The sequence below is a fragment of the Neurospora crassa genome, linkage group VII, assembly GCF_000182925.2.
Source record: "Neurospora crassa OR74A linkage group VII, whole genome shotgun sequence".
In the NCBI taxonomy this organism is placed as follows: Eukaryota; Fungi; Ascomycota; class Sordariomycetes; order Sordariales; family Sordariaceae; genus Neurospora; species Neurospora crassa.
Window position 1 is genome coordinate 3,001,462 of NC_026507.1, and position 18,180 is coordinate 3,019,641.

General features: G+C 50.7%; 5 protein-coding genes across 5 annotated transcripts; 2 read left to right on the forward strand and 3 right to left on the reverse strand.

Moving 5' to 3' along the window:
• Positions 1–3,887: 3,887 nt before the first annotated feature.
• Positions 3,888–4,346, forward strand: NCU02300 (hypothetical protein; the record flags this gene model as incomplete). The annotated part of the gene is made up of 1 exon (XM_954851.1): positions 3,888–4,346. The coding sequence occupies one exon, from the start codon at positions 3,888–3,890 to the stop codon at positions 4,344–4,346; it is 459 nt and encodes a 152-aa protein (XP_959944.1).
• NCU02299 (NADP-dependent leukotriene B4 12-hydroxydehydrogenase) lies at positions 4,309–6,381 on the reverse strand. The gene is made up of 4 exons (XM_954850.3): positions 5,254–6,381; positions 4,977–5,086; positions 4,712–4,913; positions 4,309–4,634 (listed from the first exon to the last, which is right to left on the reverse strand). The coding sequence occupies exons 1-4, from the start codon at positions 5,960–5,962 to the stop codon at positions 4,579–4,581; spliced, it is 1,077 nt and encodes a 358-aa protein (XP_959943.2). The 5' UTR covers positions 5,963–6,381; the 3' UTR covers positions 4,309–4,578.
• Positions 6,382–7,202: 821 nt separating this feature from the next.
• On the reverse strand, positions 7,203–7,610 carry NCU02298 (hypothetical protein; the record flags this gene model as incomplete). Its single annotated transcript, XM_954849.1, has 1 exon — positions 7,203–7,610. One exon carries the CDS (start codon positions 7,608–7,610, stop codon positions 7,203–7,205), a length of 408 nt encoding a protein of 135 aa, XP_959942.1.
• Positions 7,611–10,612: 3,002 nt separating this feature from the next.
• On the reverse strand, positions 10,613–11,527 carry NCU02297 (hypothetical protein; the record flags this gene model as incomplete). Its single annotated transcript, XM_954848.2, has 2 exons — positions 10,813–11,527; positions 10,613–10,733 (listed from the first exon to the last, which is right to left on the reverse strand). Exons 1-2 carry the CDS (start codon positions 10,986–10,988, stop codon positions 10,613–10,615), a joined length of 297 nt encoding a protein of 98 aa, XP_959941.1. The 5' UTR covers positions 10,989–11,527.
• Positions 11,528–14,504: 2,977 nt separating this feature from the next.
• aln-1 (allantoinase-1) lies at positions 14,505–17,158 on the forward strand. The gene has a single exon (XM_954847.2). The coding sequence runs from the start codon at positions 15,211–15,213 to the stop codon at positions 16,909–16,911; it is 1,701 nt and encodes a 566-aa protein (XP_959940.1). The 5' UTR covers positions 14,505–15,210; the 3' UTR covers positions 16,912–17,158.
• The last annotated feature ends 1,022 nt before the right edge of the window (positions 17,159–18,180 follow it).

The window sequence follows — 18,180 nt, forward strand, 5'->3', positions numbered from 1 at the left end:
AGGTAAACCCGTGTTATACCTTGCATTCATCTGTCCGGTAACTTTATATAAGATGGACCGGTCCTGTTCCTTCCAACAGGTAGTGTACCTTACTATGCGTCCAACGAAAACTGTGAACTTGAAGAAGGATCTCTCATTTCACTTCAGCTCGCTTATGTCATGTCATCAATGTACTACTGCCCGTTGAACTTAACACATCTGAACCAAATTGTCGGGTCACCCTTGCCCTCAGACTTCGCATTTCCATCGGCACCCAAAACTCAGAGGGGAAGCAGCACGTCTACCCAGTCCACCTAGAGGTACCACCAACGCTGGTGCCAGCCATCCATCGCATGTCAACCAGACCAAGTCCCAAGCAACAGCTTCTGACGCGGTATCTACCTACCCCTAGCTTCATGTCCACATTCCCTAACAATCATGGCGAAATTGCCTTGATACCTTACAGCGGCCTTTCAAAACTTGAAGTATGGGAAAGATTAAATCATTCACTGGTAAGAAAGAGAATCCGGGACATGCGCGTGGTTCCAGCTTTGTGATCTCAAGTACTTCCAAAACTTGCCTAGGGTTAGATGCAACCAAAAAAAAAAAAAAAAAAAAAAAAAAAAAAAAAAAAAAAAAAAAAAAAAAAAAAAAGAAAAGAAAAGAAAACGCGAATTATGACCTGAGCACTGTCCCTTCGTACTTAAATTTAATCTCAATCCTTTCTTCGCTTTGACAGTTGAGCCTGCCAGGTAAAACGCACTCGAATACTTTCAGTTAGGTAACTGTCCTGTTGTTACCAACCTTTCCTATGTCCAGCCGGTGCCGAAATGACAAGCACGAACATCGTAGAGCAACAGCTTCACAGTAAATGTAACATCCTCTGACCTACGTAAAGACAAGTAAGGTAGGCAAGGTACCTTTACTTAGGTACGAGGCATTGTCATTGAGATAGGTAGATATACTAAAAAATGACTTTGTTCATCGTTGTCCGTCATGGCAAGCTCTGAGCCTGGGCACATAGATCCTGGGCTCTATTTACCTCATAAGTAGGTATCTGGGGTAGGTAGTTTGGGAATACATCAAGGCATGTGCGGCCTTTGGAGTAGAGTCGTGGTGTCGTTCGTATCCTTCATCGGTAGGACCTCAAAATCTTCGCCGTAGGTATTTCTCGCTGTCCTCTACATGTACCATCTGCTCCGTCCACTTGACTGGGTTCAAGGACCGCTTCAGTTTGTAGTACTGGTGCCGGACTTCGTGATAAGGGACATACGCGAGGAACTGTTCCAACTGAACGTTTATGAAAGTACCTATACAGGTACCTAGTTAACGAGGGAGCGGTGCTGGAAGTTTACTTATGTACCACATCATACCATAGTTTGTAGAGTAATACAGCTCGCTAGGTACAGATATATATTGAGTTCTTGTCGAGCGATGAACCTGCGGATCCGATACGTTTGTGACTCAACATGCACCTTGACGATACTACCTGTATCAAGACTCTTTCAGTCTTGAGCTGACACAAAGGGAAGAAGGTAGATGACTTGCTACGAGCACAACTGAATACATTCCCGGAAGTGCCTTGACTACCTCACCGTTTACTGTAAGAATTACTATACGGACAACACTTGAACAAATGGCTTGGCTGTACATCAAGCGGACTGCTGACTTCCTTGAGGTCATATGCCTCGGCCTTGAGCCTTCGTCGCCCAAGAATTCTGTCAACCTACGGTGATTCGTGCTGTAAATCTGAAATGGGAGTCGGCTCGGGCCGAAGAAAGAGTTCCGGTCGATATCTGATAGTGGTAACTCCGTCACTACCTCTACTTACTCCGCTGCCACTGGAAGTTCCCGACTTCATACAGAGGAATAGAACTGCACTTGCTAGCAACCATGAACAGGATCAGCACCACAATGCATTCTTCCTAGACCAAGATATCTATCTCATCGGCACTAGAACTCTATCTACGTTGGGAAAAAAAAAATGGAATTAAATCGCCATGGGATCGTACACGATACCACAAGAAAGAAAATGGGCCTACACCGTAAAACTTGTGCATTCGTACCACACTTGCTCGCCTCCAGCCACCTGCGGATCACGAGCCAGTCGTTATTTTTGGACTGGAGGTCTGCTGGCCAAAAGGTGAAGGAGTGTCCGGTTTCGGTAGAGGTAGGTATGTACGGGCAAGTAGCGATAAGCAGTGAGAATAAGCAGGCAACACGCGTGCAATAAAAATGATTAGGTGATGTGTCCTGTCTATGTCTAGTCAGGTCTTTGGTTTGCCTTGGTTGGGTCTTTGCCCTCCGTGGTGTGTTTCCAAGTTGATGACACGGTGGTTTTATGTCTGTTATCGATGCTGGTGCTGGTTTCCATTTTGCGTGATGATGGAAAGAAGTTGAAGGAAGCCTCGATAGCTGGGGCGAGGAAATATATTCTCCGTCGTGCATTGCCTTTGCCTTATCAGGCGACGCAGCTGCTTCATGTGCGCTGTAATGTGCATTACCAGTAAAGTGTACAGAGGGAGGAACGATGACGAATGGAGTTGCAGTGTGTGCCGTTGTAGGAGGGAAACGAAATAGAAAAAAAAAAAAAGAAATGCAGATTCAAGGCACCTACCTCTACATACACTGAAACAATGCATTGAGTGGCTCCTGCGTTTGATATGCCCGAATAAATATTAGATATGAAGTTGATGTCCGTTGGTGCCATTCATGTTGATTACACCAAACCCTCGAGTGAACGTCGCACTGTTGCCAGTTGCCTCGAAGCAACCCAACAACTTTCGTGGTGATGCCTTTCATATCATAAAAATTAGTTTGTTTTATAAGGATTTTGAAATTTTTTGAATTTTTTTCGTTCTCTCCCTGATGGTCCCAGACTTGATTGCCTACATCCCCGAGTAGTAAAATGTTCTCTTCGTCCTTGCAACGTGTTTTCCAGATGGACCCTTAGATATGCGGCCTGTTCCCAGATTTTGCAAGTGACCTTGACGCAAAGGATGATGATGCCTTCCAGTAAGCCCAAACAAGCAACCGTCCGTCAGGTAGGCAATTCTGGTCTGCACTATCACGACGGTGAGCTTTGCATTTGTCATGAAATGCGGATCCCCATAGAACTATTGCGTACCGCCGAAGTTGATCCTCGGGTTTCTTTTCCTTGATACTTGCGTACGTGGCTTCCAAGCAAAAGTGATGCTTCATGTCTGTATGCAGTGGTCTGCCACATCGGTAAAGGAATACATACGTACGGACATAAAAAAATTCCTCCACGCAGATGTCTCTCTCGTCGACTGTTACAAAGGCCATCTGGTGAGCTGTCCCTCGTCCTATGCCTGGATGGAGGCATGTTGAGCCATGTGCACCTCGATATCGCCATCTGGAAGCATGAAATTAATATTTATCATGCCCGACCCCGGCCTCCGTCCCTTGTTGAAGTGTGAGAATGCTTCGTCCGGACATCCATATAAAAATAATAATAAAAATATGGCCATGCAATGCAATGAGTACCTCAACCGGGTGTCCGCTGTGATCATGGCCTGTTGAGCCCCAAAGTGCTCGACCATCTTTCCCTATAAATCTCCCCTCAGTCCTTCTTTCTCGTCATCACTCTCAACCACCACTCCCACCATCCATTTGTTCTTCCACCAGAGAAACTTTGGCAGGCACCATCCAACTCGAGTCCAAACTACCTCTACAAGGCAAGAGTACCGTTCTCGTGATCCGAGCCAGAAATAGCAGCGGCGGTATACCTCCATCAAAACCTCGTGAGTAAAACGCATACTTCAAAATCCCCACCACTCCATGACATCGGACTCTGACCCATGTTCCATACCATAGCAAGTAACGAAGTACCTCAAGGTGCTCGTCTACTGCCAATATAAGTCACGGTCAACCTCGACGCCTCAAAGATGTCGGACAACTCGAACAACCACGCCCTTCCGTTGTATGCCCTCGGGGCATATGGGAGTTCCGCGACCAGGCGCCGGACGCCGTCTCAGACCGGGTTTATCTCGGTACGGCTTCATAGGCCATATCGTGATACTAGAATCTTTAGAATTTCCAGGCCTGAGAGCTTTGAAGAGTTCAAGGTGATGGCTTGCCAAAAAATTGGCTTTCTTGCCCGACCCCGAGAGTTGGTGTTTTACGTAAGGCATCGTACTCAATTGGGGTCGGGTCAATATGGAAATCTCAATTGTGTCCGGCTCGAGGAGTGGAACTGGGGGCGGTTCCGCGATTCTTTCACCAATTCCGCGACTACCCCTGCGCTCAAGATTTACTGGAAGCCGAGCCAGGCAACTTTGCGCGATCTGCGTGAAACTGCTGGGTATTCTGACGACGAAAGCTCGGACTTCGATTCATACACATGAGAGGGCGAGGGTCTAGGAAATCTCTGCTGGGTGGTACTTCGGGTCAACGTCATGTAACTAGCACACATACACACGACTATCTGGGGAACCTAAGCTTCTGGTCCCAAACATGGTTGACACTTCTCTTGATATAAGATGGAAAAAAGAACACATAGCTGTTGAATATTGGACCCCCGCCTGTACTTTCATTCATTAGTTTTACAACCGAACACGCCACGAACTAGGTTACCATCTAGAGCCTTGATTGTCGCTCCTCGTCCGGGTTCTTGACCTCGATTAATAATTTACCTGTGTTTCGAACATTCCGCTGTCAGTGAAAAGAACGTTGATACAACCAGAGCCTGAAGAGAAAGAGTGACACTTACCAATGTTACCACCCTTATACAGCTGAACCATGCCTTCATCCGCAACTCTGACGCCTCCCTTGAGGATGGTCTCCTTTCTCTTCAGCTTACCTTCAGCCAGCCACTGGGCGAGCTGACCGAGAGCGGTTGGGTACTCATCTTTGTAGTCGAAGACGATGAATCCTTCCATTCTGATTCTCATGGTGATGACGTTGTTGATGTTCTGGAACTTGTCAGTAGAGCACTCCATGGCGCTTATCGTCCCGAGAAGATGAAAGCCACCCACCTTTGGCCCTTGCTTGTGCTCGGCGTTGTACTGACTGATACCACCGCACATGACGAACCGAGCGCCTCTATTGGCCCGAGCCAACGCCATATTAAGTTGCTCGCCGCCGACTGATTTGATCATGTCGTGTTAGCCGTATTCACACATCGTCCCCATTCATCGTGCCCATCTCGTCAAATCTATCCACTCCATGACCATGTCCTCCCACCCAAATGGACCAACCCCTTTTCCCCACAAACACCAGACACTCCCACATTACTCCAAGTGGGAAACTCACCATTGTCAAAATAAACATCCACAAAGTCCGGCGTCGCCTCCTTGAACTTTCTCCGAAACTCTGGATCTTTGTAATTGAGCGCCACATCCGCACCTCCCTCCTCCACCAACCACCTGCACTTCTCATCACTGCCCGCCGTGCCCACCACCCTCTTGGCGCCCTGGATCCTCGCAATCTGCACCGCCACCGACCCCGTCGCCCCGGCCGCCGCGCTCACCACCACCGTATCCCCCCTCTTCACATTCCCAATCTTCATCATGCCGAAATACGCCGTCAGCCCCGTCATGCCCAGCACACCCAACAGATCCGTCGTCTTTCCCCCGGGCGGCAAAAACGCCGGCTTCTCGATATGCCTGTCACTGAGGATCCCAATCTCGCGGATCCCGTTCATGGCCGTGACAATGTCCCCCGCCGCGGCCTTGGGACTGCGCGAGGCCAAGACGCGGCAGATGCAAAAGGCGCGCATCACTTCGCCGATCTGCACGGGGGGCACGTAGGAGCGCACGTCGTCGAGCCAGCCGCGCATGGCGGGGTCTAGCGAGATGTACAGAGTCTCGAGGAGGAGGTCGCCTTCGTTGAGGTCGGAAGGGACAGGGGCCGGGACGGCGCTCACGCGGAAGGTGTGGCCGGGGATGATGGGGCCCGAGGGGCGGTGGACAAGCTCCAGTTGGAGGGAGTGGGATTTGTAGCCGTGGGTGTGGTGGAACATATTGGCGGTTTCTGTGTGTGTCTGTTACTGTTTGGTGAAGGAAATGAAAGGGGGTGTTGTATTGAATGGGAAAAAAAAAAAGAGGTGAGGTTGAGATAAAGTTACCTAGGTAGGTAGGTATATCTCAGGTGGCTGGTAAACGGCGTTTACTAGGTAGGTAGTTGTATTTTAGTGATTGGCGTATGGGAAGATGTCCAGTAATAATTGTTCAGCTTGGATCGGTTTCCCTAATTCCCTTTTGTTTCACAGAGGGCCTCGCTTAACTTGCCAAATATGGGCGCTGAAGGACAAGGGGCTCTGGAACTCCGTTCAAATACCTAGACCTCTTCTCGGTTGGATGTGCGATGAAGATATCTTCGATGATGGGTTGCGGAGTTCTAGAAAGACAATTCCCCAGGTTTAGGTGTTGTCGGAATTGGGCCGAGGTTCAGTGTTGTGGAGGAGGTGAGGTTGTAGTGTATGGTAGTGTCGTTGCTTGCTTGGGGGGCGCAGTGAACAACAGGGCAACAGCGACAGGGGCAAGGAGGACATCATCAGCTGTCCCGTCTTCGCGTTCGTGCTAGTGGCCCGCTATGCTAGGCCTCTTACGGGGCCCCACTCTTTCTGCCGGACCACCCACGACAACCTAAGCCTGGACCGAGGCCCCCGGCAACAATTTCCATTTTCGGACGACAAAATTATTACAGAAACATCAAGCCGATAACAAAGTAAACAATGTGCTGCACTTGTCTGAGTCTAAATCCATCTTTACGAAGTAGGCAAATGTCTGAGAACCACGTACCTACTTCTACGGGCGTACCTTGATGACCCCGAGTCGGTCTTCGACTATTCTGTTATGATACTAGGTCATCTGGCACTTATTCATTCCTTCAACTCGAGGAACCTGTTCATCATTTGTGTAGATGTACCTACGTCACAACATAGGTATGCAAGGGTACCTCGTGGATGCAGGTATCTTCGAGATTCAGTCAACTTTATTATTCCTCATCTCGATGCCTACAGCTCAACCATGCCTGCGACACTCCCGTACATCCCCCTCTCCTCCAACCGAGCCACTAAACCCGCACCAGGGCAGCTCTAACTTCTAAGATGAGACCACGCCGCCTTTGGAGCCAGCAAGAAGCCAACTCTCGCCAGTTGGCCACTGTCGCACCCAGAACCCCTATTCGACCATCAACCTTCTAAACAGAGTACCGCACCGCTGACGGTTGGTTAGAGGTACTTGGCGTTTCCATGTCTGCTAACCACTCCCTCTACTTCCCCCAGGGACATTTTTGTTCCCTATTTCCTCCTTATTCTTCATGAACCAGTCCAACAGTGACATCAGTTCTGGCCTATACTCCGTCTGCCCAGACTCTCCCGCCGGTTCGGATGCGGGTTGAGTCGTAGTACCAGAAGTTGGAGTAGGAGGGGTACTATCCGTGATGGTAAGAGGAGTACTATTCTTGGTTCGAATCTCATGGGTCTTGATGTCAAGTTTCCTCGTCATGATGGCCATGATCTCGTCGTGAGCACTCTGGCGCTGGTCTCGTGCGAGATGGCCGCTCATGTCGGTTTTGGCCGGTGTGATGGACTTAGGCTGGGTCGTAGTGGAAGCCCCGGTGGAACTCGGAGTTAAAGGAGATATGTCCACAATCATCTTCCCCATTGTGGAGCTATAGGGCCATTCCGTCTGCTCTAGTTCGTTAGGAATTACTGCTTGCTCGTCTTCTGGAGAGTTGTCGTTCCTTCCGGTGTCCGATGAAAGTTCCCGCTCGATATCGACATCTTGAACCCAAACAGTGTTTTCATACAGTGCAATAAAGAAGTCCAGATGTCGGCGTGTGACCGCTGGACAAGCGCGTAGCTCTCTGCGAGTCCTACGTCCATCCCGAGATCGGTGGTTATTTCGATGCCAGCCGTGGATGTGTGGTGGAGAATCCAGATGATTCATGGCCGGACGTGGTGCCTAGGAATAAATACATTAGACATTACCCGTTACCAACCGTGTAGGCAGATAAGTATTGTAGGGAGTCTTTACCTATGGGGCGCGGTGAGAAGAGGTGAACACTCGTCAGTGTATTGACGTAAAAAGTGCCTGGTAGATGCGTGTAGAGATACCGTTGAAGGTGTTGAAGAGTCTTGGGGTACGCAAGGTGTCCGGTTGCAAATGTGTGTTCGCAATCTAGATAACCATGGATGTATATGATAGCAGTAGAAAAACAAGAAGGCAAAAATGGTGCGAGAGGGCAACGGAGAACGATGTCCATTATACTACGAGAGATAATGATCCCTTCACTGGGTTAGCTGTCAAGCCTGAAACCTTGGATACGTGGAGAATCAAACCTTGTTCTACCTTCGAGGAAATGAGTGTCCCTTCGAGGGGTGAATGCTTCCATGGTCCTTGCTTTCTTCCCATCCGAAGAAGGTTGCGGTTCTGAGATATGTTGTTGAGGTCAGCATCCAGCTTCGAGACCGCGCATAGCTCCGCATTTTCATTGTCGGTGTCGATCCTGCCAGCGTACCTCGCGTCTATCTATATATGTTAGATATCAAGACCTGAAATCATTTGCCAATGATATGGTAATCAAGTTGATGGGATTGTCCATGCCCTTGATTCTGCTGATAAGGAACTGGTGTTGTGTGGACCATAGATGTGCGAGTCCCCTTTCCGTTGGCTCTGAACATCTTGTAGTGGCGATCCAGCGTCCAGTTTTATATCGGCATCTCAAGGTATAGAAGAGCTCCAACCACTACATCTCCAGTGTTCTATTCCCTAGTCCATGTCTTGTCGTCAGTGTCAGCGATCTGCTTCTCTTGGCCGGAGAGAGCACGAGCTGGGCGAAGGTGGCTTCCTGCAAGGTTTTGGAAACCTCTGAAGGAAATAGTTAGAAGATTAATCATTGCATCATTCTAGGGAAACAGCATGATGAAGTTGGTCAAGATCCACGTCTTTCCGATCAGGGGCCGTAGCCAGGTACCACTTGTCACTTCGAATAGTGGCAAAGCTGGCAAGCATTTTTGCGTGCAACACTTGTGCACACAAACATTTTGTAACGTAAAGTTGTTGGCGGAAAGCTTCAGTACTAAGAGACAGCCCAACGCAGCTACTCAGTTCATCGGAATAACAAGCTCCAGTTGTTCTCCACGATCGAGCTCTGATTCTCCTCCAGCTTCTGCTCCGGGCGCAACAGGCCGAGTTCTGCGACCTCAGCGATAAAATAGCGATGAGATTCTGCTGCAGGTTTCACATACAAAAAGGCGGAGTCTGTGGCATCCAGGGCCTTTCGGTAGCCCTCTTTCCGTGCGCTGAAGTCCTCTACAGAAGCTTCGTGGGCTCCCACTTGTCTTGCAATGAAAAGAGCGCGAGAGTAGCTTAAGGCAGGGAGTTCTCTCTATCGTCAACCCGAGTACGCAGCTACTTCTCGTCCCGGTCATAATAAAGCCATGTATATACCCATTCAGTATTTTGAGAGCATCACTTGTGCACACATGAGGGTTCGAAATAAGAAGCTGGTCTTGTAGTAGGCTGTAGGAACAGAAACGCATTTAGCAAATAAGTAGACATATCAGGAACAGGACATGAGAAGATCAACTTCACCAACAATGGAAGGAGTGTATCTCAAAACTTGAAGAAGAGTATTACTGTCACGCTTGAAATAGTTGAGTGTTACCATAACATCGCCAGCACCTAGAACACCGACCCATAATATAGTCTCTGACGATCCTTGCGGAGAAGCGGCGTGGATATGGACTCATACTTAGCAACTCTCATCAACAACATGCGATTCCAATACCAGGGAGTTAACGATTGAGATCGGGCCACGAGAACTTAGAACCCTTGCAGAGGATAATGAACGCCATCCAAATGATTTTGTGTGAAGCGGCTCGAGCAGAAAGGGGTCCGATCGATTTCGAGCTAAGAAGGGGTAGGCATGTGGTGGTAATCAAGTGCGCATAAAGTGCGCATTTATATAATCGTTGTAGACTTTGACAGGAAGAGACGGCGGAGGCGACAGATGGTGCAAGGCAGGAATATTGATGAAGTCAGTCATGTGGATAGGGGGGAAGGACACTTCCAAATATTCGTGATGTTACCACTTGCTCACGGCACACATGTTTGCTGTGACTACTGCCAATGTTGGTCGTAATCCTCCCGCTTGCGATGGGAGTCATGGCTGACGCAATGAGCATTGATTGATGGTGTTGATGGTACCAAGCTGATATTTTCCATTTGCTCAAGTTATTCCAGTCGCTTGTTGCCAAGACTGAGGCCTCTGGTTTGGTTGGGATTGCGGGCCAGAGGTGGTTGAGCAATCAGGCCAGCGCAAAGTCTGCGGCGACCATAGTGATGGAGAGGAGGAGAGAAGTATGGAGGAAACCAGCGCTCACAACGTTTCCCCATCATCCAGTGAACGCTTTCTCCAGACCATTCAATGAATTCCAGAGTTCGGAACCGCCAAAATTGCATCTGAGTTCCGGGTAGCCTGGAGGTAGATGGTGACGGGTCTCTCAAGCCCGTGCTCGCCGGCTTTGTTGCAAGTCCTGTGAGAGCAGAACGAGCTGGACATTAGCTGGCCTTATGCTGACCGAGCCAAAAGGAAGCACAAAGTAACGCGTCCACTTACAAGTACACTAACCTCGACATATCGTTCTACCAGGTCACTCTTCTTAGTCGCTACACGCCCGGCTCCTAGTGCCGGACTTTGTGACTATTCCCAGCAGCGGCCCATTGGCGAGGTCATCGACATCAGCAGCGACGACGAGGACGTGAAGCCGATTCTTAGCAACACTGCCCATTGCTTACAAAGGCGATGGAATTCCCGTCGTCAGATCCAAAAGCCACTATCCGTCCACCAGCGCCGACCTACCCTCCTCCTCCTCTCTCTAAGAGGGTGGGTTTTTCTTGTCGCTGTCGCTGGGATTTGGAGGGCTTGGGATGGCCAAGCCTTTGATAGTGTGTTCTTGTTGCGTTGGATGGAACGACAAGAACAAATAGAAACAAGAGTGGAAAGAAAAAGGACAACAGCGCTGCTAACAAGAGCATAGGGCAACGGCAATGACGCAATTCTTGACACTGAAGACGACTGTTTCGAGTCCTTCGACAACCTCGAGTACGATACTGATGATGAGCAGCAGCAGAACCGTTTCACATACCAAACCAAAGATATCTCAGATGGCCCTTGTCCTTGCCACAGCCGTCACGGTTTCGACCCTTTTCTCCGTGACACCAACGACACGCCAAGATACTGGTTCGTCCGATGTCTGAAGTCCCACGTTTGGAGTAGCATCAAGACACTAGTCCCTGTCCATTCCCGAAAGCCTCGCACGAGGAAGATGACGAGGTCAAGGTCGAAACGTGTTGAGCATCACGGACAAGCTTGACATGTCAGTTGCCCCACAACGTCTTGCTTGAGGTGATAACAAGCTTTGGGCGCGCGCACTTGGTACATGTCAACCTGACAGCATCGTCATCACCACGGCTTTTATCCAGCAACTTGCCGATACAATGTCATTGAGGAAGCTTACGAACAGCAGCAGCAGCCGGTCTCCTCCTCTTTAAAGCACAAAACTCGACAGACAAAGCATTAGGTCTAGGGGGGGAAGGAGGTGAAGAGAACATAAAAGTCAAAAAAAGCTCTTGGCCGCTTGGTCCGACCTTCGACCCGGACCCAAGATGATCCCTCTCAGTTCGTATGTGCGTGTGTGTCAAATGCCAGCTCGACACATGGCATCCAGCATCTTCAGCAGCTCAGCTTCGCTTGTTCGGGAAAACGCAAAGTGTTCTCAGACTAGAGTGTACAGCAGTGCACTGTACTTGTGGCCAGGTACCTTTGTAGCGAATAGTGATATGCAGGAACCGCCAAAGATCGACAGTTATCCTCGAATGCCGTTATGTAACAGAAACACCCCGACTTCGCGGTCTTTCAAGCCTCTCATGGTCTGGATGTTTCGGTTTCGGCATTCCTTCAGGGGGACAGCAATGGTCTCGGGTAATCCGTTGAGCGTCCACATCGGGCCGTCCGTTCGCTAGGTTGGTTTTTTGTCGGGGAGTTCTTTGCTTTCGTCATCGCCATCGCGAAGGAACCGAACGCATTGTCCATGCAGTCCTGTCTCTGTCAAAGCTGAGCACGGACAGCATGGCATGGTCGAAGCTTCGAAGGAAAGGAGCAGGAGACGGCGATCAAAGCTTAACTTGCCAAGCATGCATCGGGGATGTCTCCTGGGCTTCCAGACCCTTTGGATTCTCACCGACGTGGTGATGGGTTCAGCTCGGTTCGGTTCGGGTTTGTTGTCCTCCTGTTCATCGATCAATGAATGTCATGACTGAACAGTCGGTGGTGGGCTCTATTTTGAGAACGGGAGACCAAATGAGCTGGGACAGAATAGTCGAGTCGGTCAAGCTCTTTTCGCCTAACTAACGGCGTACCCGAAGCCCGGCTTCTCGCGGGTCAAGTAAGCGTGATGCGTCTTTGGTGTTGGCGCGGTTTTGGGAGTCCGTCGGTCGAGGACAATGTGGATTGTGGGTGGCGGGGGGATCACTGGACTCGACCGGGTCAGGACACAATATCCACCACATTGAACCAAGTACATATGCAATAATTATATAAGAATTGGATATGTACAAGTTGCAGGTGCGCCCCTTGCGTTGGTTGTGTGTTTCGGCGTGAAGCTAAAGTCGCTCTTGCTGTGTACACTCTGTACAGCGATGCATGGTCCTGCTGCAGCTGCACTTGCCGTTGCAGTCACCATTGAGGATCCATGCCGACATCCATTCGAGCGACGCCGGCGGAAACCAAAAGACCATGAAGACATCTCCGACAACGACGAAGGAACGTTGAGTGGTCTGGACGAATCAGAAAGCAGTGGGTGGGAAAGTGTTACTCGATATTTACTCGATTAGTACTCGATTGTTACTCGATCAAAACTCACTTTCTTATCCGCCAGAAGGTTCCGCTCTTCTTCACTCTGATTTTACACAACGACTGACTGACGGTGTCATGCCAGCCATGCAAGCCATGCAAGCCATGGTAGGTTGGGTCGGTCAGGTCACTGAATAACCTCGGGTTTGCCTCCTAAATCCGGAATCTCGACGAGAGAGTATGTATTTTCTCACCGATACGAGTCCTGCATCAACATTCCCGCGACACTTTGTTTTTCGCTGAGATAGAGCTTGGCTGTGATGTCTGGGAATTGTCGTATTAAGCAGCAGGGAGGCTCTACCGTTGTCGTCATGTTGATTTCCTTATCATCAGTGACGCAGTCAGTTGAAACAGAAACACTCAGATCCCGTCCTCACACTGCACTGCAATTGACACTCACTCAGCTGCTATCAAGTGATGATTGTTGCGATCCACTGTGGCATGGAGTGGCAGGCGGTGACTTTCTCCATCTGGACCCTGGCCTGCAAAACCACTTCCTTACCATTGCCCTACTTTTTCAGTCGTTCTCATGATTGGACAATCTTCCTTTGCCAGTGGGGGGCGTGTCTGGAACCTTATCTGGTGGGGTGTGTTTGCATCGGACAGCGGCTGCTTCCGACTAACAAACCGGGCAGCAGCCGCAAATGGGAAAACTGCGGACTGTTGCAGCGCGCACCAATTAACGGCCGCCGATAACTGCAAGACAGAATCGAGGTTTCTGTCGATTGTCTCTTGTCTCTCTCTCCTTCCACTCCCGTCCTTCCATTCCATATTCGCCTTCCAATTCCATGTCCCTTTCCCTTCCGATATGTTCCCTATCAGTCCGCCATCTACTGCGTACATACAACTGAAGCTCTTGGTAAGGAAAGAATTCGGCCAATTGGGTGTTCAGTGTCACGGTCCGATCTGATAGGATGGGATCAAATGGTATTCTCCTGTTATCTCCCTCCGTCCTCTTAAACTTCAACCTGATCAGCAATCGGTACATCTCTACATGGTACGGGATATAATCTGCTAGCTCCCTAAGTATGGTAGCACTTCAAGAAACATAAGGCGGGCCGATGACGGACCGGCTTTTCCATGTGCCTTTCAGATCAAGGTTGCTTGCCACCTTGAAAAAACACAACGCTAACAAATTATATCCCAGCCGAGGTGAATTTCTCCCACAGCCAAGCGGCCCGGGATCTACCTCTCTACCCTACGTGCTTCTCTCTCTTATCTCCATGTTGGCACTACGCGCGGCACCCCTGACCGAAACCAAGCGGGAGAGCGTGTGACAGCTTCATCTCAACTTTCTGGGGAAAGGAGCGCCGGCCGATGATGTAGTAGTCTTATCGTCTTTTATGTGTGGGTGGGTATGATGGATGGAGATGGATGGATGGGGAACGATCAACCTCTACCGGTAACGCCTTGTCATCACCACCATCACCACCATGCTAATGGCTCGCTTGTTGATAACTGTGATTTCTGGGGAAGACGTCTCGAGATCCTTTGGGTGAGGGATGGAGGCTCAAGTGCGCCTCCATACGGACCACCCGAACGGACCCTCGGGAAGCATGGGGCAGCATATGGGGAAGAAAAAGGTCTCGAAACGCTAGCTGACTCGGTGGAGCTCGCTTTTTTTTTTTCCCTCACGGCGCGGAACGGAGCCTCACGATCCTTGACCCCATACCCACACATTCACGATGCCTCGATCGGTCCGTCCAGCTCGGGAGGTCAACGCAGTCCCAGTAGGGCGGTGGAGTCTCCTCGCGGCAAACGGCACTTTACAAGGGCTTTCCATCACCATGGATATTACTATCGGACCCTTTCTTTATCTCGAGAACCCGTCCCTTCTCACCTCTTCTTCTTTTTCTTCCCATCTTTTGTTCTAGGTAAACCTACTATCTTGTGCCTACTAGAAACTACACAATACCCCCCCTTTCTTTGTTTGAAATATAACACAAACAGCCGAATCTCTTATCAGCTTTACTCGATCTTTTATTGTTTACCGTAACGGCGTCTTACATATCGTATCCCGCCTCTTATCAACCAACAACTTACACCGGCACGGCACACCCCCTTCCACACACACACACACACAGCCACAGGATAAAGTCCGAACACAGATAAGCTCCCGCATCCTGGTGAATATACGTCTTATCCCTGGATCCCGGTGAACATTTGTGTTGTGAGCTCGCGAGCTTCTACCACAAGCCAAGCAAGAAGAGGAATACGAGAACACTCTCATTCTCCCTTTGGCTTTTGCTTCCTCTCCCTCTCCTAGAACTCGCGGCCTTGTCGGTTTTCACAGAGGGAGCGCCCTAGCCAAATTCAAACCACGCCCACAACATATAACGCGCAACAATGACGGTATTAGCCTTCCTCCCGGACGCGGCAGCTGAGCCGCTTGTCGTACTCGTCTCCAACAGGGCCGTTCTCACTCAGCCCGACGACTCGCTCCTCCTCACACCCGCTACCATCGCCATCTCCTCCACCACCGGCAAGATCGTCTTCGTAGCCCCAACCGTCCTGTCGAAAGAAGCGTTCCCCGCGTCGAGCACATATGTGGACTATGGCAACAAGCTCATACTCCCTGGCCTCGTAGACGCCCACGTCCACCTCAACGAGCCCGGCCGTACAGAATGGGAAGGCTTCGCAACTGGCACGAGGGCCGCTGCCTCGGGCGGCGTCACTACCGTCATCGACATGCCATTGAACGCCATTCCTCCCACCACCACACTCGAAGGCTTCAAGGTAAAACTTGCTGCTGCTCAGGGTCAATGCTGGGTCGATGTTGGCTTCTATGGCGGTGTCATTCCCGGCAACGCCGACCAGCTGCTCCCCCTCGTTGAGGCCGGTGTCCGTGGCTTCAAGGGATTCCTTATCGAGTCCGGAGTCGACGAGTTCCCCGCCGTCTCCTCAAGCGACATTGCCCTCGCCATGACCACTCTCAAGGACACCCCGACGACCCTCATGTTCCACGCCGAGATGCTCCCGCCCATCACTGACTCGGTCGGCGACGGCGTCACCCGTTCCGAGCCGCCCCTGGCCCCCAAGGGCGAGCTCACCAGCTACTCCACCTTCCTCGAGTCGCGCCCGCCCGCCTTCGAGACCTACGCCATCGAGGAGATCCTCTCCATGGCCGGCCTTGCGCCTCAGCTGCACTTGCACATCGTCCACCTGTCGGCGACCGAGGCGATCCCGATCCTGCGCAACGCCCGCGCCCGTGGCGTCAACATTACCGCCGAGACGTGCTTCCACTACCTCGGCCTGGCCTCGGACAACATCGAGGACGGCGACACCCGCCACAAGTGCTGCCCGCCCATCCGCGAGCAGTCCAACCAGGACAAGCTCTGGGCCGAGCTCACCGCCGGCGACGACAGCTGCATCCGCACCGTTGTGTCCGACCACAGCCCCTGCACCCCCGAGCTCAAGCTGCTGCCCGACCACCTGTCCGTCCAGCCCGAATTCGACGAGCAGAACGGCGCCTTGCTCCGTCGCCCCAGCCTCCGCTTCACCGACTCTGGCATCGACGTCACTCTCCCCGAGGACCTGGAGGAGCAGAACACCAATAAGACCGACTGCTGCGGTAACCACGAGCACGCCGCCGAGCTGTCCTACGTCCAGCAAGACGCCGCTGCCGGACCCCAGGGCCAGGGCGACTTCTTCGCCGCCTGGGGCGGCATTTCCTCCGTCGGTCTCGGCCTGCCTATCCTCCACACCACTGCCACCACCCGGGGCGCTCCGTTGTCGATTGTCGACGTTGTCCGGCTATGCTGCCAGGCCACGGCCAAGCAGGTTGGCTTGTCACACCGCAAGGGCGGGCTCAAGGTCGGCATGGACGGCGACGTTTGCGTTTTCGACGATGAGGAGGAGTGGGTGTTGCGGGCGGGCGATATGAAGTGGAAGAACAAGTGCAGTCCGTGGGAGGGACACCAGTTCAAGGGCCGCGTGCGGGAGACGTGGCTGAGGGGTACAAAGGTCTATCAGCTTGGTGGGGGTAACGGGGGCTTCGTGAGTGGGGTGCCGGTTGGTGAGGCTATTACGGAGAGGAGGGTGGTTTAAGGGTTTGGGTTAGTTGAGGGACCAGTTGATGGATGAAAGACGCGAGGATGAGGATATGAAGATTTTAGCATCGCATTCTGTTAGCATCTCTTTTTCGGGTCTGGTTTTGTATCATGTCTGGCTGCAGCATATTACATAAGGGGTATCTGGCGGGTCATGGCTTCCTGGGGGTTTTTATCCATAGCGAGTTTCGCGGTTATACCATCAAATTCAACGAGGCGTTTTGTAAAGCGCTTCTTATCTCAGATCCCTCTTCTTTTCCTTGGTTCTGATGCGCCGTGATGGGAATGATAAATGACTGTGATAATATGCGATGCTTCGGCATTTGGGGTAATTGTCAGTTGCTTCGAACGAAGAGGACGGCAGAAGTTCGATCGAGACGCGGTCGGTCGGTGGATGGTCAAAGATAAAAGTGTCATGAAGATTTCTGTCTGTCATCAATTCACGAAAAAGGCAATCCAGAAAAAGAAAAGAAGCGATTAGACCATCCCGAGAGTGATTGTCGTGATCAACTGAAAGTCCCAATTGTGCTTGGTGCCAAGCATGCAGACATTGATTTGACGACGTTTCGTTCTTTCCCCAATTTTGATATTATGTACAACTTCCACTACTTAGACTAGTAGCAAAGCTACTTTACTTACCCCCCTCAACGAACTAAACCTTGTGATCCCCGCCAATCACTCCCTCTCTTTCGTGATGGATTGATTACCTACTTGACGGTGGGAGGAGGAGAAGGAGGAGGAGGAGAAGGAGGATGAGGGGCTGGCTCAGTATCACATGATCTGAACCTGAGTGTTGAATGCGTGGTTCTCATACACAGTCCTACACTACACAGTAGACTAGTGTACTTACTTAACTTACACTTGACAAGTCAATGGGGCCACCTCAAAATTCACTTCACACCGAAACTATGTACAGTGTGAGGCGAGCGATCGGTTTTGAAAGTTCACTAAGTAGTAATCTGCATGGCGGGTCTCCATCTTGTCCAACTCGACAATTGTTTCAGGATCCTTCCCATCTTAATGATGATGATCAGGCAAGATTTAGAAAAGCGGGGGTTCTCGTTGGTTGATTTGTTTCTTGGGGTGTCTCTCTGGCTTCTCTCGCCGGTCAAGTGAGATTGCCCCCGGTTCAAATCTGGTAAACCGACTGCTATGATTGTATGGAGGGGGTTCGAGTTACGTTTCCTTGCTTTCTTTTGGTCGTGTCACTAGGTGTTCAATTGATCGTTTTGTGGGAGTAATCAATTCCATAGAGGGTAGTGTAGTG

Excerpts from the sequence above, each read along its gene's own strand:
- NCU02299 (XM_954850.3), bottom strand. The coding sequence starts at position 5,962 with ATGTTCCACCACACCCACGGCTACAAATCCCACTCCCTCCAACTGGAG. Across the intron at positions 5,087-5,253 it reads GGATGTTTATTTTGACAATG|TCGGCGGCGAGCAACTTAAT; the intron begins GTGAGTTTCCCA and ends TGATCAAATCAG. Across the intron at positions 4,914-4,976 it reads AGCACAAGCAAGGGCCAAAG|AACATCAACAACGTCATCAC; the intron begins GTGGGTGGCTTT and ends GACAAGTTCCAG.
- aln-1 (XM_954847.2), top strand. The coding sequence starts at position 15,211 with ATGACGGTATTAGCCTTCCTCCCGGACGCGGCAGCTGAGCCGCTTGTC.